The sequence below is a fragment of the Chlamydotis macqueenii genome, chromosome 5 (assembly GCF_036417535.1).
Source record: "Chlamydotis macqueenii isolate bChlMac1 chromosome 5, bChlMac1.mat, whole genome shotgun sequence".
NCBI classification, from domain to species: Eukaryota; Metazoa; Chordata; class Aves; order Otidiformes; family Otididae; genus Chlamydotis; species Chlamydotis macqueenii.
Window position 1 is genome coordinate 54,614,522 of NC_141560.1, and position 27,155 is coordinate 54,641,676.

General features: G+C 41.5%; 1 protein-coding gene across 3 annotated transcripts; it reads right to left on the reverse strand.

The window, feature by feature from the left end:
* Positions 1–1,185: 1,185 nt before the first annotated feature.
* GTF2H1 (general transcription factor IIH subunit 1) lies at positions 1,186–25,602 on the reverse strand. Of its 3 annotated transcripts, none has more exons than XM_086748491.1 (15): positions 25,281–25,602; positions 19,938–20,106; positions 17,913–18,105; positions 15,338–15,500; positions 12,916–13,009; positions 12,376–12,525; positions 11,210–11,289; positions 9,767–9,897; positions 8,508–8,595; positions 7,128–7,216; positions 6,134–6,251; positions 5,168–5,258; positions 3,604–3,719; positions 2,614–2,706; positions 1,186–2,063 (listed from the first exon to the last, which is right to left on the reverse strand). In XM_086748491.1, exons 2-15 carry the CDS (start codon positions 20,089–20,091, stop codon positions 1,977–1,979), a joined length of 1,647 nt encoding a protein of 548 aa, XP_086604617.1. In that variant the 5' UTR covers positions 20,092–20,106; positions 25,281–25,602; the 3' UTR covers positions 1,186–1,976. The 3 variants fall into 3 exon arrangements, with proteins under 3 accessions (XP_086604617.1, XP_086604616.1, XP_086604619.1); XM_086748490.1 differs by lacking the exon at positions 25,281–25,602 and adding an exon at positions 20,685–21,817; XM_086748493.1 differs by lacking the exons at positions 2,614–2,706; positions 25,281–25,602 and adding an exon at positions 20,685–21,817.
* Positions 25,603–27,155: the final 1,553 nt, after the last annotated feature.

Here is a 27,155-nt window from a genome sequence, read left to right on the forward strand (position 1 = left end):
AGTCAGATATATTTTCTTGAACCTAGCCCTCTGATACAATGAAAGGTGTTATATCTTTCACTAAATAGTTGAAATTTGGCCACAGAATTGCTAGATCAAATGCACTGGAGTGGGGGAGAAAAAACCTACCCTTTATTTCTGGGAGCTGCCTGCACTTAAAACAGGATTAGGCCATACCCTAAGCCTAAATTTTAGAGAAACAGTTTATTTATCATAAGAGGTAACTCTTGACAAGATGTGCACCTCATCCCCCAAATGCTGTTTATTTCTAGCGACATTTTCACACCATCAAAAATAATGGGCATCTCTCGTTGACCCCTGTCATTTCTTGTAGCAGAACCACATTAACATCACAGAGCAGGTATCATGCATCTATCTGCAAAAGCAGACAGGGAAACTAGGCTTAACAATATGCATACATTTCCAAAGAGAATTTTGGTGTAGACAGTGACATTTAACTGAAACTCAGCTTTTACCAAAATATTAGCATAATACAAAAATCCAAAAACACTGGGTAAAAAGAAGCTGCCGACTTCCACGCATCAGTTAAAGAAAAAATCCCTCTTGCATAAATGGAGCAGCAGCACAGAACAAGCACAGACTTGGCTATACAAATACATCATTTCTTCTGCAGGAATTTGCAAGAATTCTCCACCCAACATCATACTATCATGTTTTAGCATCATACCAATGGCGGCAAAATCTAGTATTAAGCCATCATGCAGGCTAATGGGAATTTCTTCTGCCGTACTGAACACTGCTGTGCTTGCTTTGAATACATATTGTCACTCTGATTTGTCTTTGTAGTAAATGCATCTTAACTGTAACAGTCACGTTTAGTCAGAAGTAAAAAAGTTCAGTAGCCCATAAGTCGGCTTTAGTACAGTCAAGATGACAACAAAATACAAGGATGTCATTAAACTGCATATATTATAGAAAACAGGTTTACTTTGCATTTAAGTCACATTTAATACAAGACAAGTTGGTCTGAAACCGTGAACTGATTCTATTTGGAACAAAAGTATGGCACAGATTCCCAATATCTATGGACACTGTGTAAATAACACATTTTTCTCTTTGCAATGATTATCAATTCGCCAAAAATAGTGTAACAGTCAAAAGGGAAGAGTGAAGGAAAACAGATTTAGGAGAAGAAATAAAAAATGTCTAAGAATTGAAAATAAATGACTTATTTTGTAAGAAACTTTATTTAACTTCATTTTTTAAAATGCATTCTCCTCAGAACAAATGCCACCGTTAAAAAAAGATTGCAGTAGCACACCCTTGCACTCAAAGGAAAACATGCAAAACTGATGGCTGAAAAAGTTCTGCATAAAAATCCAAGACTTCAGGCAAAAGTTTGCCACCATTTGCCTTTAGGGACTCCAGACCATAAACAGCTTTCAGTGCAATGTCTTTTGCTTCCAATTGGTGGGGAAACATATAGCAGAAGCTTGTCTTCCGACAGCTACACTCTCCCAGATGTCTGAAGCAAAAAGTCTCAGCTGTATTTTAAAATATCATCGTTAAACTGTTGCAGAAAGTACAAACAGAATTCAATAAAATGTCAGAATCCAGTGAAGAAAAACTTTTGAGTTCTACCCTGTGCCATACGCTTCTTAAAAAAAAATTAGACAGAAAAACAGATTTTATTAATACACCCTCTTTAAATTTTTTATTTCTGAAAGCAGCTCTTTAGGCAAATCAAAAGCAGTTCCTGAGTAACTGCAGTAAACAGTGTCTTTTAAATATTCTTGCGCCTCAGCTCTTCTGTTTTGGTTCTTCCTTGTTTTTCTCCCTAGTTTTCAAGTTTAATCTCAGTTCTTTTTCAAAAATGTGCAAGTTCAGTTAGCATCGTTTCCAGAAGTCCACAGCTTGCAGGTCTTCCTGCAACAACTATAAGATCTGCACATATGCTAGGTTGTACTCCTATACCTATTGCAGATTTTGCTCTCAAACCTGTACAGCATGCACTTTCACGTCTTCTTCAGCATACGCCGGGACTGCCACGTGTGGAACTTATTGTAGGCCGTCTGCAACATCTCTTCTATATGACTTACCAACTGAAACATTAAGGGAGAAAAAAAAAATGTGTTAATCAGATACTCAGTTGGATTCTTCCTTTTATTCACTACGAGTAATCTCACTAAGATCAAAGAGGTATGCCAGATAAAGACAGAAAGGACCTTGAGGCTCTACTGCAATGTGTCTGCAGAGGGAGCAGATCAGAGAGCCACTAAGCAGAGAAGGTCACCAGGGAGGTGACACTTGATTGTGCTGTCTGTTCCAGTAGTTAGCCTGTGACCACTTCAAGTGTGACATGGTGGGAGACAGTTTTGAAATTGCTAAGGTGGAAGGGTGGAAGTGAAAAATGGAACATGACTTCCCCTTCCTGTTGCCTCACTTGGGTAATTTCTAATTATGGCTCTTGACAGTTTCTGGTATTATTCAGCAAGTTACACAGGGACATGCTTAACTGTGTACCGCATTTCCTAGTTAACAAAAAAAAATAAAATGCCCTAGGATAAGAAGTAACAAAGCCACCATCCTCTGACAATTATGATTCAAATTATTAATATGCACCCAGGTAATTAAAGAGTATTTTCCCCTTACATTTGTGCTTAAATACTGTCTCCGAATCTTTTCTTGGAATGGGCAGAGCTTTGTAACCTGAAATCTTTCCAAGTTGCTCCTCATTTTCACAACCTGAGAGACAGAAACCAGCATTACAATCACTTGAACAGAAGTTTCATTTCCTTTAACAAACTCCTCTCCAGCAAAACACCTCGTAACTAATTCTAGGGGCTACTTAAAGTATGTATAGTTTGAAGAAGAAAAGGTATTAAATACCACTCTAACAATTCTTGAGTGTATTTATTTTTGAGGCAAGTGCAATATGACTGAAAGTGCAGCGTGCCACTGTGATCCTTAGTACTTTGTCAGTAAATACTATAGACAAGATATTCACAAAAGCTTCTTTTTTTGCTTGAAGCAAAGATGTACCATGGATTTTCAGACCACATTTTGCAGCAGAAAATCCAACATATCTGAATGCAAATTTTTATCTCTGTGGTCCATGTGAGGTCAAAGAACAGTGACAGAAAAACAGTTACAATCATGTACCTGGTCGTAGACAGGAATCTCTTCTTGAAGGCAACTTTGTTCTAGAAAGCAGTGTATGTTCTGACGCTATGACCGAGTGATTTTTGCAGTGGATAAAAGAATAAGGAAAACTTTCTTGCAACTGTCACTATAGAGGTTATGTCTTAGAGCTGGGGAACGGGGGCTGTAGATTGTTTTAAACTGGCAATGGAAAATCTGCAGCTGGAATACAGCTGACCATTCTGTCTGAAACTAGCTTACAGCAACTGTTCCTGAAGCGAGCTAACAGGCTAGCAGGGACAAGGATGATTTTAACCATCAGCACAAGCAGAACTGATGAAAGTGATGTTTTATACTGTTTTGTGACCTTCAGTTCTAGGGATGAGTACCTGCTGCACTCACTTAAAGCATGTGTATTAGTTCTTCAAGTTAATGACAGTCATTCTAAACCATGATCTGGCCACATCATAACTAGAGCCACACTAGGAAGCTGCACCTTACCTTTTCTTCTAGGAATGGTGTGTTAACAGGAAAGCAGGACCAGAAGTGTCGTAGCAGTTCCCCTACTGCCACGTACAAGTGTTTTAGTTCAGACTGAACATCATTTGGCACCATCTCTGCAACAGGAAAAAGATTTGGTCACATCACTCAAAACTATCATATAAGAAATGAGAATGTACAGCTAATGAAGGAGTTCAGCAATATGCATTTCTACTAGAATCACAGAAAAGTTGGCTGGGACGGAACACTGAGATACCTACATCTGAAGTAAGACTACCAGCAGTATTAGATCAGGACATGGCTATTTATAGCTATATACTTGGAAGCTTGTATTTTATATAGTGAGATCTAGGCCTGGCAAAGAATGGACACCAAACTTAATCCAGGATTAGAAGCAGTACATTTGTATTGTTCTAGCAGTGTGGCAGTACTGCTTCTGGGACCAGCAACTTGTTCTCTTCACAGGACAGTGCTAAACACTGTGTGGTGGATACTGCAAGCTTTTCACTCTCTCTTACAGTGACAATGAGAATACAGTCACAGTATGTGGATGATGAAAAATCCAGGCAGGAACAAGGAACTGTATGCCAGATACAGTTTTTTCTTCTTAAAGAAGAAAGGGCAACAGGGCTCCAGAACAGGGAAGGAACCACTATAATAAAAACCAAAGACAAAAAGCACAAGCAGTTATTGAGGATGACAGGAGCACAGTGAACTGAACAGTGAATAGTGAACTCTAGGATGAGGCTGTTTAAAAAAAAAAAAAAAAAGCGTCGGTCAGGCTCAAAGAAGTGGAGCACCCAGTATGTCAACTGGGATGGATAAGAAACTCTGATTGCTGGATCCTTTTCTTGCAGTACCATGAAGAATTCATACTTGCTTTTTCAGCTGTCTGAATTAGTTTCTGCTGCTCTTCAGACCAAGTAACATAACTTAAACTGGAAAACTGTCATAAACCCTGCCTTGTGAGAATACGGATTCATCTGCTGTAAGACTAAAGAGAAAGGAACTCTAATTGTCAGGAACGTGACAACAGGGAAACAGGTGTTTGAATGGAGATGTGAGGAGGGGTTGTCTGTTTTGCCCTTGCAGTCTACAAGAAAGTTGTCCTTTTTCACAGTAAGCTGTGGATCTTAAATGCAAGCTGCAAAAAGCCTAGTTCCAGACAATTATCTAGACCTCACCTCTTTAGAGCTTTCCCAGAGTATGCCTTTATTTTCTAAAATCCAGAAAAAAATAATCAGAAAAGAGAAATGCTGAACAAGAAAATCCATTATCTGTAATAGGACTTAGTAGCAAGTAAATCCCTCATCACTTGCTCTCTAAAATTTTCTTTCATTCACTTGCCTCAGCACTGGTATAGCCAGTACCACTCTCATGGTGTGGCTGGGTGGTTGCTTTTCTTTTGTTGCTGTAACCCAGTACATATGTAATCCAGCTACATATTTCCATAATTTCCTTTATCACTGTAACATATTCTAAGAGCGAGATGAAACAGCAAGCCAAGTATTGCTGTATAATGCAGTAAGACATGATTAAAGTACTATACATCCTAAATCCTTACGGTTTATGGCTTGCTGTGTTCCACCCTGCATAAGTGCTCCTCCAGGTGACAGGACTGCAATAGTGCTAGCGGCATCACCACTTGAAAGAACCTAAAGGGAGAGAGGGGAAAAAGTATTTCAGATCACTTTTTCCAACACAATTTAAAAATAAGTTGTATTTGAACTCCAATGGCAAAGATACAGTTGAGCAGATAACAGTGGAAGTTCTGATGAAGAGTCTCCTCTCCTCCAGAACTACACACAGTGCCTTTAAGTGCTATAGCTCATGTTCTCAGTGAAAGCTCTCCAGTTAATCATGGACAAACAAATCTTTTCATTACCTAGTATGTGAACTGGCTGTGCAGCTACTCTGAAATGAGACAGAGAATTACTATACAGAAATGTGACACATTCACAGTTGTGGCTGCTTTACTTAGGGACAAATCTAGGTTTACTAACAGGGGAAGTTCAGATATTAGCTGGGAAGATTGGCTACATGGTTATGCTGCCCTCCAGTTGTCAGGACAGAGCTTCTGTGCAGCCCACAGCGAGATCTACATCTACCCAAGTGCATTTAGCAGCAAAGGACCCGTTTAGTTCTAAACCTGCTCATTATGACCTCCTAAGACCATTACATCCTAAATTTCAGGGAGTGGGATTAATAATATCAGCCTGTGCTTCATGTTGCATGACTGTCCTGCTTTACTACTTTATACCTTTACCATTTCCTCAAAAGAACAAGGTAACAGTAGAATACAACTCTGAATATCAGCAATGACTCAGTTTCCTATTGTTTAGATTTTAAACCCAATAGCTTAAAAGGTATTGCCTGAAGTTGTAAAATAAATTGAATATCATAAAACTGTTGGACATAATGAGGTCCACCTTGAAAAATTAAAGTTGCAGTAGATATGAGATGCAAAATTATGTTGAAAGAAAGTTGCTGATACGAAGAAGGGAATTTTTTTCTGAGTATTCTTTCATACCTGAGTTAGTTTGGGTACATATGCTTCCATTTCCTGCCTAATACTATGAAAAGAGTTAATTATATCCTGACTGGTTGCATATTGCTGTGATTGAATTGGAGTTGGACCATGATAATACCTGTGAGGTGAAAAAGGAAAGAGAAAAGTGAATTAATACGAGTTTTGGTAAAACAGAGGCCAAACTCAGTGGACAGTTCTTAAAATGTTTCCAATTTTAGATGCTTTGCAACTGTTGATGCTACAACTAAATCTCATTTACTGACAACATAAAATACATTGCCACATGGGAAGAGCTTGGGTTAGGGATGATACAGCAGCAATGTAAGAGAAGAGCTGCTATTGTTGAATCTGCAAGCATCATGTTGCTAATGAAAAGCTATCTGTGCCACCTAGTTCTGGGAATATCATTAGAATGGAGGAATTCACACCACTTTCGACTGAAACTAACTAAATGAAGTTAGGTGCACATTTGGAACTGTTCCCTTTCCTGTGATATCACTCCTTTTCTGAAGTAACATCTATGGTTCTCAAACTCAAAAGTCTAGAAAATAAGATGACTATTACTACAAAAACACTAGACCAGTGATCAGTCCAAACTATCCCAACTGTACTTTTTTAGTCTAGGAGTGGATTTTCCTTGGAATCATATACATTTTCACATGTAGCACATATTTTTCCACTGTAAGCTGCAACAAAGTGCTGAACTCTGAATATAAGTCTGTTAGACTTACACATAAATTACATGCCAAAGCCCTTTGAGTAGGCTTACAGAGACTTAAATTGCTGAAAATCAACATGAAATCAAAACACAAATTTAAATGGGCATTACTTGGAAGTTGGTTTATGCAGAAGTTCATATTAGGTTTCCAAATCTAGCATACCACACTTGAGTGTGGCACAGTAGGGACTAAATCAGCTGATTCTGTGCAGGCTGTGATAAGAGACCTGTTAGATTGAATATGCTGAAATAGCCATGTGTATTTTGTTAACTTACCTATCAGACTTCTTTAAGTTTAGTGCAATAGTTTTGATGCTATTATTCTTTGCTAAATCTTCATATTCTATGGACTCCTGCAGTTTCACCTAAAATAAGCCAAATAATTACACACATTACTAACATGACACAATTTGACGCATCTAGTGCTTTTTTCCATTCATCGAGTTTGAGCAGAAGGGTTGCTTAAACCTTAAAGAAAATCAAAGTGTGGAATGGTTCATGTTTACCCTCCAGAGGGACCAGTGCCCAATATTGTTTAAAGTGTGCAATTTGGAAGCACTATCATGTTTTTGCAGATTCTTGCCCAAGCTTGCAGTCCTTGCCACTTCCAAAAAGTGTTCTGCTATGCATGGATCACTCTTTATGCTATTTATGTCCATCTATCTCCAGATTAGCAGAAACAGTAATGATTTAATGGCTGGAGTACAAGAGTGTAAGACTAAAACCATAATATTAATTGGTGACAGCAGAGCTAGAGCATTAGCGGTGAGAGGTAACAGCACAGTGATACCAGACTTTGTACACGGAGAAAACTACTTTTGAACTGTCTTACTCTCGTGCTAGTCTTTCACTCATTTCATCACATTTATTCTAGTCCTGGCATATTATATACTCCCCAGTAAAAATTGCAGCTTTCAAGAAAGTCAAAGCTGTTGACTACCTCAATATTTAACAACAAATGTATTCTACAGTATATGCAAGTTTTGAGTCCCCTTGGCATTTTCTTTTTAGGCTGTCAACTCTACAGCAAGAGTATTGAATTCAGTTTTGTAGCAATTGCAGTACTCTTCTCTACTTTGTGAGCTGCTATGGTTAGTCTAAAACAGGCTGTTGCCCTGTATTTCATGTACCAGGCGTCACTACGCTTTCAGTTTAACCTCACTTCAGCTTCTGACCTCAAGATGAAGGCTGCCATGTGTGAGTCTAAACATCCCCTCTACAAACAATACACTTGATAAGTTAATATTGGTGCTTGAACATCAATATCCCTTTTCAGATGGATGTTCTCTAGAAGTTTCCAGGCATTTAGGAAAAAAAAAAAAAGAAGGGGGAGGGGTGTAAAAATAGAACTGCACTGAATGGAAAGAACCGTATTTCTGGGTCCAATCAGAAGCACGTTGGAAATTTTTTACTTTTGTTGGGCACTACTGAAGAGATAAAAAGAGCAATATCTCAAGATGTGATTTATTTTTGTTTACTAACAGAGGTACAAAGCTTCTTACAGGCCCTTAGGGTCTTATTCTATATACTTCTAAGCAAAGCTAAATAAGTATCACTTTAGATGCATCATAAAACAAGTAAGGAACCTTCAGCAGTCCTTTGAGAGACAGAGCTTCCAGTTCCATTCAATGAGAATTGCATCAGCTAACTTGATACCTTTTTCATTGGTGGCTGAAAGAAATCTGAATCCCTGGAGTTTCCATCCGTACTGCTGGTCTCACTGTAATGGTCATTTTGTGCTTCTCTTAAAATAGAGAAACAGCATTAAGAAGAATTCACCTCACAGGAAATTTAAGATACAAGCTAGAGACAAAGCAAATACATCTGCTTCAAAAATGTTATACGCATGTTCACATACTGTATATCAACTTTTTTCCCCTTATGTCTTCATTTTTAGAAGCTGAGCTAGATAGAAGGAACCAAGTCCTCAAATAACTCTGTTTGTCAAGGGGGAAATTCAACAGCAGGGGAAGGTGCTTCTCTCTCTCTTCAGAAATAGTAGCATGCCAACAATGCAAGTGGAATACAGCAAAATCATTACTAAATTAGAAACGCTTTGCATACACACTTATGCCAACCACGTATTAGCCAAGCTATGGGAGCCCTGAGATACTACTGTTTCAGAATAAGTTTCTTTTCTCTCCTTCTGAACTGAGAAACAGAAACACACATTACCCAGAAAGGATTGTTTAGGGTCCACTGTTCAATTTGTGCAAGACAGAAGAACAACAACATGAGGGAGCACAGCTAGACAGAAGAAAGTATTTAATTAAGATCTCTCACAGGTAACGTCTGTAGGATTTGGGTTAGAGTGGCTGTCTATAAACCAGTTGTAAAGTAGACTTTACACTTCTTAAAAGAGGCATGAAATGTGTTTGATGTGATTTGCAATGTTTACTGTAAATATATGTAAACAGCTGACATATCTTTTTTGTTAGGGGCAGGGTACTGCACTGGAGGAATCTTTCGTCTGATCCACCCATGCCACACTATTCTTTTGCTTCCTCATTTACTTATGTCCATGCACCCCACCCCAGGAAGCCCCAGCAGACCTGCTCCTGGAAGGCAGGCAATAGGAACTCTCTGTACCAGACCTCCTCTCCACACAGCAATCAGAATACTTCTGCAGCCTTCACCAGGGCTAAAGAACTAAGGCAGAAGCATCCTTTCCTTTTTTTTTAATCTGCTTTGTATGATAACAACTCAGCTAAAAATAGCATTTGTCATCTAAGATAGCTCTGAAGAACTTTTATAAAGTAAAATGGAACCTAATGGTATTTTAATTTCTAGAGCAAAATACTTCATTCATAAAAATTAAAAGAAAATGTTGGATAGGTAATTGAAGATGTATTTTCCTTTTGGAAATGAGCTAAAATTTGTTACAGAAAAAGCTTTTACACAACATTGAAACTTACTGTTTCCGGAGGCCAGCTGCAAGGACCATGGCACTATGATGATTAAAGCGTTTTATAATGGCAGCGTTGCTACTTTCTCTAGCAGATTTTGAAGCATTTGATGTAGAGGCCACAGAAGCAACACCATAGCCCTACAAAGAAAACAACATTAGCTACCTCCTGCCCCAAATCCAGAAGGATTATTCTGTTTTCCATTGAGTCAGGCAGCCTGCATGCCACCTCCTCTGAACTTTACTGAGTGATACTGCATCATCATCTGAATCAGTATTTTGCCACCTTGCCCCACCACTGTCTTTGAATACTCTCCATAAACTACTTTATTCTGCTAACACTTGGTAGTTTAGAGGTGTCTGAGAGAAGAAAAAAAAATTCTTAAACATACAGTTTTATAAGAGCATATGTTACAAGTAAAAACAGAACTAGCTTTAAAAAAAATGTAAGGATCACCTGTACGAAACAGACAGGCATTGATGGCAATTAAGAACTAGCAATTGTTTTACTGACCTCTTTCTAACACGTGGGACACCAGCAGCCCACAGGCTAAATGACAGCTGTCAGGAGGATGTAATACCACTAGGAATTCAAAAAACCTCAAGCCTTAATGTTGGTACTGTTTCCCAGTTACCAGGTGGCTGAATGCAATTTACTTTACCGTATGCTCAGTTTCATGCTTGCAGTTAGGCAGTCTCAAAAGCAAAGTAGGGCAGTTTGCACAGCACTTCAAACATACCCATCCTAAACTCCTGGAACAGTTTCAGACTGTTACCTTTGTACAACTTTTACAAAAAAAAAAACAAACCCACTAGACTTAGAAATGCAACAGAATTATTAATTATAACACAAAGGTTTAAGTTAAGTCAACTGCAGAAAAACCCATCTTCAAGTTATTTCACACTGTGGTACAGCATTTATAACAATTCTTTCCATTTGTATTTGGAGGCAGGTAATAGTTCAAGTTAGTCATATTTTTATCAAAACACAGTATTTAAAGCTAAAAGAAAATTGTATAAAGTGTCCTTAAAATTAAGCCGAATTGATGAAATAGCAATGTACAAAGTGAAAACAAATGTAAAGACTTTTTCCTGCTATGTGCCACTCTTCTGTACAGCGTCATAGCTTGTGAAAGGTAGGAAGAAATCAGAAAGCCCACTTTAGAAAAAAAAAAGACATCTCAGTGAAATAATAATTATTTAAAAAGGGAAGTCCTGCTTTTATACCCAGCACAGTAAGACAGGCAACTGAGGCATACAGGTCCATGGGCACAGTCTTCATTTCTTTACACACAAAGAGCTGTACAAATGATGATTACCCAACCATTGCAGCAGCCTAGTAAGTTAAGAGTTTTAGAATTAGCATTTGTAGTTAACTTAACAGAAGCAGCCACTTTCTCCTTAAATGAAACTAAAGGGAGATTGAGGGGTAGGGGGTTTGCTAACTACTTACTTCATCTAATGTTTTGTCTTCCAAAGCTGTTAAATCTATCAGAGGGTTTTTTACTCCTTGAGACACCATTGTTTTTAACCCTGTATGAAACAAAGAAAAAACCATGAAAAACTGTATCTAAACAAACAGAAATAATTGTGGGATTATTAATTATATTTAACCTTTAAAAGGAGAAGACAAAGGTTCTGCAGATGTCCAAATATCACTGTGACTAAAACTTCCAACCCTTTTTGAAGTTCCACTTAAAACAAGCAATAAACTTGGAAAGCTATTGTAAAGGATCATTTTACTAATTAGTGTAGTTTTCATCAACTTCTAAACATCACTGAATACTGTTTGGTAAAAAAAAAAAAAAAAGAAGATGTAGTTATATTAGTTGTATTAGTGGGAACTGGGAAGCATTCATTTTGTGTTTCTTCTAATTTTGGCACTGCTTTTGCTGCCCTGTCTTGGGTAGAATGGTCATTTATGTCTGGTGATAGCTTTTACTTGCAAAAGGTTGTGGATTCTTAATAGAATGCTTTAATTAGTCACAATATGTATTAAGGAATAGTGTTAACTGATCTCAACTCTCCACATCTCTGTATTATCACAAACCTACCTCAAAAGATTAATAAAAACTTAAGTCAGATAATATTTGAAGATTTCGCATTTCAAAGCCTGACAGAGAACAGTGATGGCAGCTCCAAACAGGACCCGAATTTGTCTAATACTAAAAACTGATCTGTAACAAAAAGCTATACCTCTTGTAAATTGCACACATACCACAAAACTAAGCCTTATGTAAACAAAATTATTCCATAGTAACTGATGGCAGAGCATAATCAACCTAGCATGCTAGCATATCATAGAATTTATCACAGATTTACTGTTGTGTGAGTTGTAATAAAGAGTATTTCTAGTGCTACCACTTTCCAAAGGCTCATTTGTTTCAAGAAATGCACTTACTATCAAACATGCTGAGAAAAGCAAAGCTACAGCTAACTTTCAATGACAATCTGTAGCTTGCACTTTACAGTTCAACAAACAAGATGCCCAGTAAACAGACACATGAAAACTTTGCTTCAGCTGTACTAGGTTTACTAGATATACCTCTTGAGTGTTGTGCTCTATGATGTAGCTAAGACTCTAGCAACCTACTACAGAAACAAAGTCAAAAAGCTTACCTTTTTCATCCAGTTTGGCACATTCTGCAAAGAGGTCTTTTGAGCCTGTATTGAGCCTGTCCCGATGGAAATAATGAGACTGAAAAAATCGTGTCCAGAATTCCCTCTCGGTCATGTTATGTGGAACATTTTCTGCATATTTCATTTTTACTGTGAACAAAAACCATAATGATTAGAAACTGTTCTGCAAATCCTAATATGGTATTTTACGTTATAATTTCCTTGCTTGCTTACTTGCTTTCTGTCTAATGCTGCCTTCATTCATGCCGATTAAACGTAGTAGAGCATGAGCAAACAGGCACTCTTATGCCCTGCAATGCTAGCTAATGCTTTGAAAAGAAATGCACCTAACAGTAGTCTAAATACTCTAATTTGAATTGCACACACAAGTCCGATTTGCCAGAGTTCTAGCTATTCTCAGAATGGATCTAGTCTTTCAGACTTCCAGACTCAGACTACCATTCTAGTCTTCCCATAATAAGTTAGTTAAAAAAAAAAAAATTACATGCATGTATTTATTATGTAAAGCATTATTCTTACCTGCAGGATATGTTCGAAATATGGATTCAATGATATCTGAAGTCAAATTGTACCTCAGACCATTGCAGCCATCTGTTTGAGGCCGTACATCAGCCTAAGAAAAAGCATACAGGGAGGAAAACCAGTCATGTCTGAACGCCTTCTGTAACTAGGGAAGGAAAAAACTTGGCATCTTGCAATCAAATTCTGCTGCAGATAAAATAATGTTCTTCCTCCAATGATCCATAGCATATTTGATCATAAATAGGTATTTTTGGAACAAGAAATGAAAGAGTATGCATTAATTACTTTATGATACTTATAGAATAGAATATAAGGGACGATTCAACAAGCAGACTGTAAGCTTTAGAAGATGAAAAGCAAAGACCACTCTATCAGTCAAAAGAAGGTATGCTTTGTTTAGTATATCCTTGTTTCAAAGTAAAAATAGACACGTTTACTGCTGTCCTGGTTTCGGCAGGGATGAAGTTAATTTTCCTTTCAGTAGCCAGTGTGTTTTGGAGTTCGTATGCAAAGAATGTTGATAAAAATACTCTGATTATACCAGTTGTTGTTAATGAGACCAAGGACACTGTCTGGCTTTCCAAGTCTCATTAAAGTCTTGTTTAACATGCAGATGTGGAAAGCTGGGCGAAAGACAGGCAGAATAATTAATCCAAACTGGCCAAAGAATATTCCATGCCATAAAAATCATGCTCAGTATATAAGTGGGGGTTGCCCATGGGAAGGGGCATCCATTCCATTCCGGCACCCATTTGAGCACCCCTGGCATCCTTTTCCTCTCTCTTGCTTGCTGGCATCGTTCCCTCTACCTTGCTAGCTTGCTCTCCCCACTTTGCTTGCTGCTCGGTGTCATTCCTGTGATCGCTGCTCGGGCTGCGTCGGTCATTCAGACATCGGGTGGTGAGAAATCGTACATTGTTCATTTTGTATATATTAATATCCTTATATTCTGTTATTTTTGTAGTTTTTAGTATTTTAGTAAACTGTTTTTATCTCAACCCACGAGTTTTCCTTTCTTCTCAATTTCTCTCCCCCGTCCCGCTGGGTAGGGGGAGGGTGAGTGAGAAACTGTGTGGTGATCCAGGCTAAACCACCACAACTGCATATGCCTAATTTTTTGTTGTTCATTCAACAATGCAGCTAGTGAATAATCCATTATGATAATGAAGTGACAAAAAGGATTTATGGCTCTTACATCGTATTTTCTTATACAGTGTAACTGGTAAATAACATTGAATTTAATAACTGAGGGTAAGCCTTAGTCAGAACTTGCAAGTTAGATCTCAGTGATCTCTGGAGCAAGCAAGCACTCAGTCCAGCTCACAGTAACAGGAAAGTACATGATTGCATATGCTGCCTTCTTTTCTTCCTTTTCCTGTGCACGTAAACTTTAGTATTTGTACTACCTTCTTCCTAGAGAAACATTCATTCAGAGCAAAGCCAGATAGTTATTTCATTCAACTAAGACACACAAATACATGAAGTTTTCTTCTTCACAAATGCAGAGTACACAAACACGGCAAGTTATTTTAAGAAAGGTTCAGTTTTGAAGGTTTGGGTTTGTTGGTGTTTTTTTTTTTTTTAATGTTAATGTACACGAATAACAGCAGACAGGAAATCATAGCAATCAAATTCATTTAGTAACTGATCCAGGTATTTCTAGGGGGGAAAAAAACAAGTGTTTGTATAGCAGCTAAGTCATAAAAATACTCCCACCTCCTCTTTCCCTCCCAAACCCTTGATGTGTGCACAGTCACTACAAAGGTGGAAACAGGATTCCAGCTAAAGAGTCATAATCTGTATGAATTTTGTTGCAGAAGTAGAAATAAGTCTCTGTGGGAGAAGTCTGAAGATTGTGCCTAGGTTACTTTCAGACTACATTGAGATTACTGAAGCATGGTTTCTACAAATGGGTTACATAACTGAAAGTTGGGGAAAGAGATAAAACAAGCTTTCATATATACAAGTTGTTCTTCAAGTAGCTGAAAGCTTGTACTGGTTTAATAAAATGGGGAAGGGAATAAAACCTCTTGTGTGGAAAGGGTCTGCAGCTTCACATGTCAATGCTGCAAGAGATACTCTTTTTAACTTACTATGTTAATACACTGTATCTACCGACTCTAAGTTTACCATTATTCCTGTTTTATGGAAGGCAGAGCAGCAGTATAAACAACATCCGCCTATTGTCACTTTAAAGTTCACATAAATTGACAAAATTTCGAGGTTGCAGATTTGCACAAAACCTTTTTTTCTTTTCTTCTCCTTTACACTTGCAATAGTCTAACTAACATGCAGAGAAATGTTAAATTGAGCAACAGGAAAGAACATTAAAGTATATGGGAATAAAGTACATGAGTAGAACTCTCACTTTCCCTAATTTGTTTGCTCTAAAATCCTTTAAGTTAGAGGTTCAACATACCAGAAATGCTGCAGAGATGCCCACATCCTGCTTACTAGGTGCTGCAGAATTATCCCCTGCATTCAGGCTTAAACGGTTGGCCCAGAATTCTTCAGCACTGATTACTTGGCTCACAACAAGGTCTTTATAGAGCTGAAACAAAACAGGATCTTCTTGCAGCATTCTGGTAAAAGAATGTATTGAACAGAATTGAAATGCTGCAGAATAGATCAATAATATTTCCATAACTAACATGAGTTCACAGAAGGAAGAGAAACCAACTTTTCTTTGAAAATGCTGTGCATTCCTAACAAGACTGTGTAAACAATCAATCTCAATAGCTCTATCTGTCTCAAAACACTTAGGAAAGGACTAAAAAAATGTTTAAGGATAGCATGAAATACTAGAAAACAATAATGCCTATGAAAAAGTTAATGTGGGATTAACATCTTGTCCTAAAATATTCTGTGGTGGTCTTGTGTCTTTGCACGTCCAGGACTCGAGTCTCCTGAACTGTAAAAGCACAATGAATTTTCTTGAACTTCCATAGCGAAGGTCTCATGGGAGACAAAAAAAAAAAAAAAAAAAAAAAAAAGGAGATTTCAGCGCTATCCAATTCTTGTTTAAGATCTTAAAATTCAGTAGTTATAGGTCTCTATTCTAGTGCAAGAGAACAGATTACAAATATCTGGTGATAAGATGCCTTAAAACACAAGTTGCCCTGAGTTGTTTGTTTCTGTTGGTGACAGTAGGACCGTCATCATTTAACTATCACATGCAGCACAAGTGCTACAGAAACACTCAGTGTTACTACTTCCACCAGGGAATCATGTTTACAGAAGTTACCATCACTCTTACTACCCAAAATGCAAAGCATGTATGCACCTGAAACTTCAGTTAATTCATGTTTAAGCAGCTTTTCATACAGCCGTATGCCTAATTTAAAACCCACTAGGCTATTTTCAGGGAAACATGCATGCACGTTCACAATCAGCCAACAACCTCAATAATCTTTAGCATGTATACATGTTACATAGTCTAGGGAAGAACATGGATAAACTGCAATCTGGACTAAATGAAAGTCTGTAGCTACTCTACGGATGAAGTAGGGTCAAGCGGATGTGAAAACTTTGTGGCAAGACACCACTATTATGTTTTAACCACTAAGGTTTTTCCAGTTTTTCTTGTTGGAACAAATATGGATTAGTGGCAATTCTTATAAATTGTAGCAGCAGGAAGCAGTCCATAATTCTAATTTAAAACTTGGAATTTCGGTACATACAGGACCTCTACATATCAATAAATGGAGGAAGTGCTGCAGCAACTCTGGATGTAGTACCCTTCCAGTACAGGTTGAAAATTTTGCCTCATCTGCTGCAAATTAAGCTAAGGAAGCCCCATCACTAGACTTGGACTTCTAATCATCAAAAGAACAGACTATGACTGAGTATGTGCAGACATTCTGGCTCTTCTGTAACTAGAAAGGCTCTTAATACTGCATAGCATAATACCATAAAACTCCATGTAATGATACAAAGATTCAGAGCTAAGACTGCCCATGTACTCAGTACTGTTAAAAATAAGGCATGCAGCATACAGAAACTTGTAGGGTAATAGTCCCAAAGCAGTCTGCACTGCTGTAGACCATAGTAGTCGCTGCAGTACGTGAACCAGTTAATCCTTGATGTGTCAGAGCTCCAGCACAAGGGCTCTTGCTGTTCTGCTGGGAAAACTCTTTTTAAAGATCTGATCTGTCCAACGAAGCAATGCTCCTATGTTTTGAAAAATCTAGCTTTAACTTACCTAAGTTCAAAGCTAGAACAGTCTCTGGAAATGGAAGCTAGTAGCTACAGGATTCACAGTGGATGCTTGAATGAAGTGAAACTCATCTATCTGGGGTGAGACAGAGAAGGGTGCTCTGTGGCCACAAGGACTGGTTTAACACAAACATTTCAAAGGAATGGAAGCGTATCTTAAAAGTTTTTTTGGGAAAAAGACTTAGGTCCCTAATGTCTTCTCTAAACATTTTTTAGACTAAACATTCTGTATGCCAAATAACAAACTACTGCATCTCAAGTGAGATTCGTGAAAATACCTAGCAATTTAGTAGAGTACACAAAACACCAGGAAAGATTATTTGGGTAGAAGAGGTTATGCAGGGAAGGGGAAAAAAAAAAAAAAAAAAAAAATCACAAATCAAGGAAAGTGAGAACTTCTGGGGAAAAAAAAAAAAGTATTTCAGCACCTTTTCTACACTGATACAAATATATTTAAGAAGACTAAAGAGACAGACTGCCAGTTGGGTGCTTTCATCTCATAGCTATGGGTAACAAAGACTGAGTGGCAGCCGGGCTGGCTGCCTTTACACCTCAAGAACATGTCACTGAGAACACAAGTATAGTCTCAACATGTTACAGTTATGCAAGTCTCAACGAACTGCCTCTAAATTGAAAGTGGAGATTTTTACGATGGAAACAAATGCTGTATCACTAACAATGTTGCAGTAACAACTGCTAGCAGAAATACACTACAGTTAGGTAACAATTAAAAAACAAAACAAAACAAAACAAAAAAATTAATGCTTCTTTCCCTTTACCTGTTTTTCTCCTCAAGTTCTTTATTAGCTTTCCTTTTGAACTTCGGCAACAGTTGTTGAAGAAGATCCTTTACCGCATCTCGCTCCTTCACTGCTGTGCTTTCATTGGAGAAGTGAAAGTTGGTTGTGTCCCCTGCATGCAATACTAACTGAAGCTGGATTTTAGCTTTACCTTCTGGACTGATTTTCTGGCCTAGATTACACAGAGAGTATTAATTAGCAACAGACAGTAAGCTTATACAAGAAACTCTTTTCCCTAGAGTATTTGCTTATAGGCAGTTATCCTCCTCATCCAATTAAATGCCATTATCCTGTGTGTGAATTCCAGCTGTGAAAGTGGAACATAGAGTCTTTCCCTTAAATTAGTTTGAACCCTGCACCTTGTTCTCTCTAAAACACAAGACATGGACACCAGTAGCCTATTGTTCAGTATTCTTCAGCTACTGCTCAGGAGGCTTGATTCATCTTCACTTTCCCCACATCCTCCATTAGAAAACTGCTGCAAATTAGACTGTCATCACCTCAAGACTTTAACCTGGTACCAATCCAAGCTGCTGCTGAAACATAGCAGCCTTTCCGTCACACTCATTCCCCCTTCACACTTCTTCCTGCTGCCTTTCTTGTACTAGTGTTAGCGTTGGTACAGCAAGCTGAACCAAGAAACTGATCCACTGAAAAGTAACCTCCTTTTGTTTTTCCAGATGGACCAGTTCCCACAGAAGAAAAGTGGTAAGAAAGCAGATGCAGGGTCGGTTAACAGCATGTCTGTTGACAGCAAAGGTATGCTGGTTTCAAGTGGTGTTGTCAACACATTTAGCCACTAGTACACCTAAAATCGATCACCAGTGCCTCCAAGGTGCTATTACACCCTCATGATTCATAAGAAAAACCTAACCTCCTGCTTCCTTTCTCATAACCAGAGGGAGCAAAGGCTTGAACAACTATGTTTATGGACTGTTGTGCTATAGTGACTTCAGTGTAGCACTGCAAATGGCACTGAACTAACTTGGAATCTTACCCATTTCTCCAGTGCAAGTGGGAGACAGGAACCACATGTCACCACTAAATCATTATCCCTATTACAAATTCATAAATACTGCCCTCTTTTTTTTTAACTTTAGATGACAAAAAAAGAGCATCTTCCATGTACATATTTAAAATATAAGCTGCTTAAGTTAAGTAAATACCTAAATAAAACCTTCACAAAGTTGCTTATTAGAGGTGAACAGAGCTTTTAAACTCCTTAACACATTCATATTTAAGAAAACAGCATATTAGTTCTGATTCATCACACACATTTTTTTTATCATGCTGCAGCACTTGTATGTGACTTAAAACAGCAATAATCACTAAACCTTTACCAAGTGACGCATACAACTCTTTTTATTCCTTCTTTGGCATTACAGCACATGGAACGTGAGCACTAATTGGAGCCAGAAATGCAGCATGCTATAGACATTTACTGTTCAGTTTCGACTTGCAAGTACTCTGCTTTTGCAATAGCAAACACTTATTTGGAACGTTACCAGTTAGGCCACGCTACAGAAGCTAGCACTTTTGAAGCTGCGGTCTGCTGGATGAAAATAAAACAGTGAGGTTCACTTTATACGTACATGCTTTAGATGTATATAACAGATGACATGCCAAATAGTTTCTGTGTTAGACCCTTGAAATCCTATACTCTTCCTCAACCCTCCTCCCACCCTTCTCTCTGCAAGCATATGGCATAATTATTTCTCTGTTCAATTTATTGCAGAAGTTTATCAAAAGTTAACAATAAATGCAGTAAAACTTAAACATCTGAAGACTACAGAAGTTCTGCAGTAGCATCCTTAATAAACTAGTGATACTTCACCACAGTCCTGATCGCTGCTGCTACATAGAATAACCTAGTCAAAGCTCCAGACCTTTGCAGCCTTCCTAACTTACGTACCAGGGTTTCATGGCAAATAAGCTTCGGGTTGTATTTAAACGTTTACTGAAATACTGCATACTGAAGTTGGAATAGGAGAAGTGTTCACTTACATTTTATGTCTGCATACATATGGCTGACTGTGAATCGGTCTTTGCCTTCCGGTGCCCATGCTATCCTTTCAGCCATAAGGTAGAGAGCCCCATCCTGCTTCTTCTGACGGACCTTCTTTACAATCAATAACACTTCTTCAGATGATGTTGCCATTGTGGCTATGAAGAGCTATTAAAAACACACAGTTGAGATGATTAGTATAATTATTTTTACTGTAACTCTTTCACTATTCCTATCTATACCAAAGCATTACAACCCATAATTACTCATTAATGCCTACATCATTTTTTAAACATTCCAGACATGCTCCCTCTGTCAGTGCAATCAGCATATTTATTAAAACAAAATACTGCCAGCTACCTAAATAATTAATCTAATTATATTGCTGATATTGCTTTCACTCCAATAAAAGATCTGCAAATCTTACATTTCAACTGATAACCAAATTTTTCCTGTTTTAGTATTCTGTCATAGTTTAGCCACGCTCGAGCCCAAGCTACAAAGCTTTTCACTCACTCTCCCCACTCTTGAACAGAATGGAGAAGAGAAAAATACAACAAAAACCTCGAGGTTTGAGATAAGGACAGGGAGAGATCATTCAAGTTATTATTACGGGCAAAACAGACTCGACGTAACCATTTATTTATTATTATTAACAAAACCAAAGCAGGATAACGAGACAGAGAACAAAAACCAACATCTCTCCACCCCTCCCTCTTCCCGGGCTTAACTTAATTTCAAATTACCTCTACCTCCTTCCCCCTCCCGAGCAGCACAGTGCAGGGAATAGGGAATGGGGGTTACGGTCAGTTCATCACAGGTTGCTTTCCGCCACTCTTTCCTCCTCGGAGGAAGAACTCCTCACATTCCTCCCCTGCTCCAGGGTGGGGTCCCTCCCACAGCCTACAGTCCTTCACCAACTACTCCAGTGTGGGTCCTTTTCCACGGGGTGCAGTCCCTCCAGAACAGCTGCCCCAGTGCAGGGGCACAGTCTCCTTCGGGCATCCACCTGCTCTGGCGTGGGGTCCTCCATGGCCTGCAGGTGGATCTCTGCTCCTCTGTGGGCTGCAGGGGTACAGCCAGCCTCACCATGGGCTGCACCACAGACTGCAGGGGAATCTCGGCCAGGAGCAACATTACCGCTCCCCCTCCTTCTTCACTGACCTTGGCATCCATAGTCATTCCTCTCCCAAGAAATTCTTCACAATCAGGCTCAGGCAGATGCCTCTCAGGTTCTCTTCACATCACTCTTCACTTCTCTCAGCCGGGCCGGCCCCAGACAACTGCCCAGTGGGAGGCCAGAGTGTGAGGGCTGCAAGGCCCACAAGGTTCGCACCTCCCCTCTCTGCCCTTGCTTCTGCTTCTTCATTTTTTTTTTTTTATTTTCCCCTTCTTAAATACATTATCACAGAAGTGTTATCACTGCTGCCAATGAGCTAGGCCCTGGTCAGTAGTGGGTCCACACTAGACCCAGCCAGGTCCACCGGACAAAGGGGAAACTTCTAGTGGCTTCTCACAGAAGCTGCCACTGTTGCCCCTTCTCCTACACAAAACCAGCACATATTAATTTACTGGATTTTCAAGTTCAGAAGAATACTGAAGCTAAGCAAGGACATAAATTCCAAATCTCCTCTGGCATTTGGCAGCAATTCCCTTCTTCAGCGTGAATGGCAGATGTTAAGTCATTTCAGAAAAGGGAAGGATACAAGGTATGGGAAAAATCATGGATTTTCAGTTCTCTGTGCTAAACATAAGGTAGCCCAGTTACACTCTTGTCCTAATTGTAGTGGTTTTTGCCCAAAGCTTGAACAATGTTTTGTACACTTGATTCCAGCTGGCCAGTTTCCTATCCCTCTCCCCCAAAGTCCAAGGGATTAATGCTATACCTACTTCAAAACAATGGTAATTTTGTCACCAGTCTCACATCAACAAGCCTTTTGATACTTGCTGCATTCTTCTTGCCTGCAGTCACTATCACTCCTGCGGACAGGTTCACCCTACAGCCTTAAATTTCTCAACAGATTAAGGACACTGCAAGTATGACCAGATTCTATTAAAATACTGTTATACATCTATCAAAAAACTACATCTTTACTACATTTGCTGTAAATGTTTAGTCTGTCTAATTGCTCTATTTTGTACATCATAAACTTTTCTAGTGATATGCAAAATAGTATTTTCAAATTCTGATAGGCCGGTTGCACGTGTTTTAGAATACTTGCAATATTTGCTGGGGCCTGCTTTGAACAGCAACCTGCATCAACTATCGCACTACTAGTAGTTCTCACAAAGATGATAAATTCTAAGCATTTAAATTCACATACTTTTTTTTTTTCCTTTAAAAAAGCACTATAGGATATTTTACTCTGACAATCTGGACAGTAGCGTAGCATTCTCTTCAGCGAAAGTCTTGCAAGCTCATCTCTGAAATGAGTTAGGTAAACTGCTAAATGGAAAGACTTAACAGCAAAAGGGCTCTGCACTTAAGCTTTGCTCCTTCATCATTTCAGTCATCCAAAGCTTTGCCAAAGACTTCAGCGATGCTGAGCTGAACGTGGCGTTCACATGAGCACCACTGCAGCAGTCACTAGAACACGCTGTGCCACATTCAGGGCAGCCCTGCTAATACTCCTCTCCCAAAGAAAACTGCATGGCATGATTTCAGGACAGCTTCCTAGCACAAACCATTACAGTCTCCCCAGCAGCATTATTCTCTCTCAGTGCTATCCGCACTACCATTTTATGTAGAGTTTCCTGTTGCAGGTCTGTAGTCTCTCATCAGCACCTTATCCTTACTGGAAAAAGGCAGTGAGCCACAAACTCTAATACACTAGAAATTTCAACATATGCTAGACTAAGGATTTTTACTTTTTTCCTCCCTTTGTTACTTTACAGTCCTTTAAGGTCATTATTATCCAATGCAGTAGAAACAAGCCACAGGATGCAAAGGAACTAAACGTGTACTGAACAGAAAGAAAAAGGAAAGCATTTCCATAGTCAGGCTCATTCTGATGCAAGTTGCTTTGCTGTTCTACCATGCTATTTCACCCACCTACAACCAGTCTTTCAACTACAGAAGAAAACGATCGGCAGCTAGCAAATTCTCCTTTACAACTGCTGCGCTTCTAGCACAGTACCCTGCAGTGTGCAATCTGTGAATGCACAATTATGCCACAAGTGGCTCATTCTACCTTCTGGGAGGGTGAATACACTAGCTCACTGCTGTTCTTATTTATGCCACTGCTGTGCTTCCTTTTTCATGCAATAATTTACGGCGGCAGTAGGATGATAAAACTCACAAGCACAGTAAGCATTACCCAAAATGGAGAAAACCCTGAGCTGTCTTTTGAACAGTACATCAGAAAGAATTTTTTAAAGAAATTAATAAACAGGATTTAGGAAAGTTACCGTCTTTCACTAATGAAAACAAGATGGCTTCTTGTCACAAGAAGTACAGGAAAAATTCTAAAATAGAAATCTCACCTAGCTACTAGAAAAGCGTACGGGTGGTCTCCTACCAACTGCAGAGGCTATGTCATCGCTAAGCATACACAGTACACCAGTCATTTTCTTTTCTTTTTGGACACTTAAGGCTTACTATGCAGAAAGCTGAGAGCCATCAATGGTCTACTCAAGCCTCCTTGAATCTCATAACCTCTATATTTAACAACTGAAGTTTCCAGGAATCAGTACTGCAGATGATGACACCGCTGCTCAAAGAGGCAAGAGCTGCAACATGCATATGGAGAAATTCTGTTATTTTACAGCTTTAAGTGACAGTTTTAATCTGCCGCTAAAAGAAGTGGCATTAGAGCTCTTCAGCTGCAAATTTTGGAAGACAGATCTTTCTCTGGTTTAAGTTATCTTCCAGAAAAGGAAGGTCAGACACAGTTTATTTTAAATTCTCCAGCAGCAGAGCTTCTGAAGTGATGGTTCATAGTTCTGAAAAGCACTTGGATCAATCAGTAGCCCTAACTCATGGAGTATGACTGGTCATCAAGCCTGTCTTGAGGATGTTAATTTCAGCTGCAGTTTACAACTGGTAATGTCTATCAGGAAGCTTCACTGTTGGCATAAAACAAACAAACAAAAAGGTCCTCTTTGCTTACCCACCTATAACCCCTCCTCTTCTAGTTCTGTGGGACTGAAAGCAGCTTCTGGAAATACTGTCAAATTCCAACAGTTATCCTTCCTCTAACACAATGACTCTTCCTAACCACTTTTAAAACCAGGTACCTCTCCTCTACTCCTTACAATACCTGTTCTGAATGCTATTACAAGCGTTTCACTCCTGTCTCTTCCCATGTGGTTTTATCGAGTTCTAAGCAGAAATAAAGGAAACCTTTACACATTTTAATAATCCTGATTTGGTCAGGGTAAGATTGAGCTGGCAGGCAAGCTCTGACAGACTTGATGCAGGTGTTGCTGCTAGGTTTCCCCTCCCCGCAAGGAACAGTGGAATATCTACGCTAATGGACCAAACTGAACCGCAGTGGCACGGGTATGCAGCTGGGCCCCAACAGTTCGGCTGCACAGCCCAGGGATATCTGGGTGGGGCTGGGAGCTGGCAGAGCAGCACCCTGAGGGGCAGCAGCAGATCTGTCAAAGGAATATAGCTCAGCAGAATGCAGACGTGTGAGAAATGCCATTTCTCTTGGACGCCGGTGAGCATGGCAGCAAGGTGAAAGAATCCACAGTTCGTGCCCCTGAGCCTGGCTGAAGGGTCAAGCTGGCCTTGCTCCGCGATGCCCATCACCTAGGCTTCACACAGCGTTTCTGCCCGGGGTGAAGCGGGTGCGAGGACATCCCGCATATCCCCGGCACAGCGCTGGTGGGTGTCTGTCCGACTGCCTGTCCCCGGCAGAAGGCGGCCGCGGCCCGGGAATTGGGTGCGAGGGCACCTCTTTGTCTACCGCCCGCACCCGCGACCAAACGCTGGAGTGAAGCCCGGTCCCCTGAAGCCGCGATCCCGCCGGCGCAGCGCTGCCATCTTCCCCTCGCCCCCCTCCCCGGGAGGCTCAAACCGGCGGCTGCCGCCGTGCCTCTCGGTCTCGGTGCCCTCACGGCACCCCCGGCCCCACCAGGGGTTTAAAGTGCCGTTAAACGGCCGCCGGCGCCGCAGCTAGGAACGGGCAGGGAGGAAGAGCGGGAGGCCAAAGGCCGCCGCGGCACCACCGCAGCGCTCCCCGGCCGGCGCTGCCCCACCGCACCCGGGGAGGGAACCGCCGGGGCCGGTACAACGCGGCCAGGAGGTGGATCAGGCCCCGCTACCCCTCACACACACGCACGCAGAGCGCCCGGTGCCGCCGCCGCCCCGTCCCCCGCGCCGGCGGGCTCCTTACCGTGCGGGCGGTAGCGGTGACCTGCTCCGGGCCGGCGTGCTGGCTGCTGCCGGCGGGCCGCGCGGGAGGGGCCCGGGGCGGGAGCAGGCGCTACGGGGGTCGGGCCGCCGCCGGTGCCATGGGGCGGGCAGGGGCGGGCACGTGACCGGAACCAGGCGCGGGGCGCTGGGAGGGCAGGGGAGGGGGGAAGGAGCCCGCCCCACGTGACAGGGGAACGGGCCGTCGCGGCGCGTCCCCCGCGGTCACGTGGCACGGGCCGGCTCCCCCTCCCGCCGCCTCCCCGCTCACGTGACGGCCCCTCCCCCGTCGCCATGACAGTACCGGGCGGAGGGGGGAGTGACGGGGCGGTAAACAGCGCCGCCACCCCCCCCGTCTCCCCGCCGCGCCCGGTTCCGGCTCCCACCCTTCGCCGTCTCCCGGCCCCGCGGGACGTCAGTCCAGCTCCTCCCCCGCCGTCGGCCCGACTGCTCCGCTCCCAGGTCGGCGCCGCCGCCGCCACCGCGCTGCGGGGGAGGGGCCTCCCCTCGACAACGGCCCGCGGCGGGAGGGGGCGCCGCGCGTCAGCGTCACGTGGCCGGGGCAGGCAGGCGCGCGTGACGCAGCTTCCTCCCGCGCGGGCGCGCCCGGCGTGACGCAGCACGGCGCGTCCGCGCGCCCTCGCCCCGCCCATCCCGCCGGTCACGTGCCGCGCCGGCTCGGGGCGGGGACGCGGAGCGGCGGCGGCTGGAGAAGGGGCGCGAGCGGCGCAGGGGTCTGCGCTGTCTCGTGACGTCTCGTAGGTGCGCGGCTCCGGGGCTGCGTGTCGCCGCCGGGGAGTTCGGCACCGGCGGGAGGCGGGGCCCGCACGGTCCCCTGGAGTTCGCGGCCGCCTCCGTGACTTTCTGCGCCCCGGTTCGCGGCCGGCGGCAGCGTTTGCTCTCCCAGGCGCCGCTTTCGGAGCGGTTTTGGGGCTGTGCTCCCTGTGTCTGGGAGGACACCCGACGCGTTTGCGGCTCTTCGCTCGGGCGGGAGGCTGGCAGGCGGGCGGCGAGGTGGGTCGGACCCCGGCGCGGTCGCTGGCTCCCGAGAGCCGAGTCGCCGGGAGAATTAGTCGCCGTTTAGAATCTCGGGCTTGGCCGCGGCTGTCTGCGACCTCCCTTGGGACAGAGCGTGTGCGACAGGCACTAGGGCGGCTTTCCGGGCTGAGGACTCTCATCAGAGCAGAACAGTCCTTTTTTTCAGTCGTCGGAGATAACTGTAGCTGGTATCTGTTATCGCCGGGGCGGAGTCGTTCTCAAATCCCGTAATTTAAGATTTTTAAGACGTTTCTGAGAGTTCTGAAGAAATCTTTTTCAGTCTCTCTGGCTAAATGTTTATCCTTCCTTTTCCTAGTGCCTGGTGAGAGGAAGTGTTCTTTTTTTTTTCTTGTAGGGAAATGTAAGGTTTCACATGATATGTCTGAGAGGGAGTTATTTACTTAACGGGATTTCGTACTAAACAAATTCAAAGACTTGAGTATACAGTGTAACAAGTTTGGGGTTTTTTTTAAGCAACATAGAGGTCTAAATTTTTTTAAAAATCCTCAAGAAGAGATTGTTTTTAACTATATGCTGTTTAGGAAAAACAGATGAGATTGCAGCTTTGGTAACTTTGATTCCGCTCTGAATTATCTATATTGTATGCTGGAAAGGAGGTGCTGTGGAAAACATAGTTCATGCATGTTTATGTGTAGTTACAGCAAAAATGCACAAATGCAGGTAGTTCTAAATTTAGTGTCAATTGAGGATAATACTCCTTACATTTAGGTTCTGGGGAGAAGATGATAGAGGTATAAAATGCCACTGCGAAGTGTTTCCCTTGAGAAAACTAATGTAAAATCAAGGGTGCATATTGTAG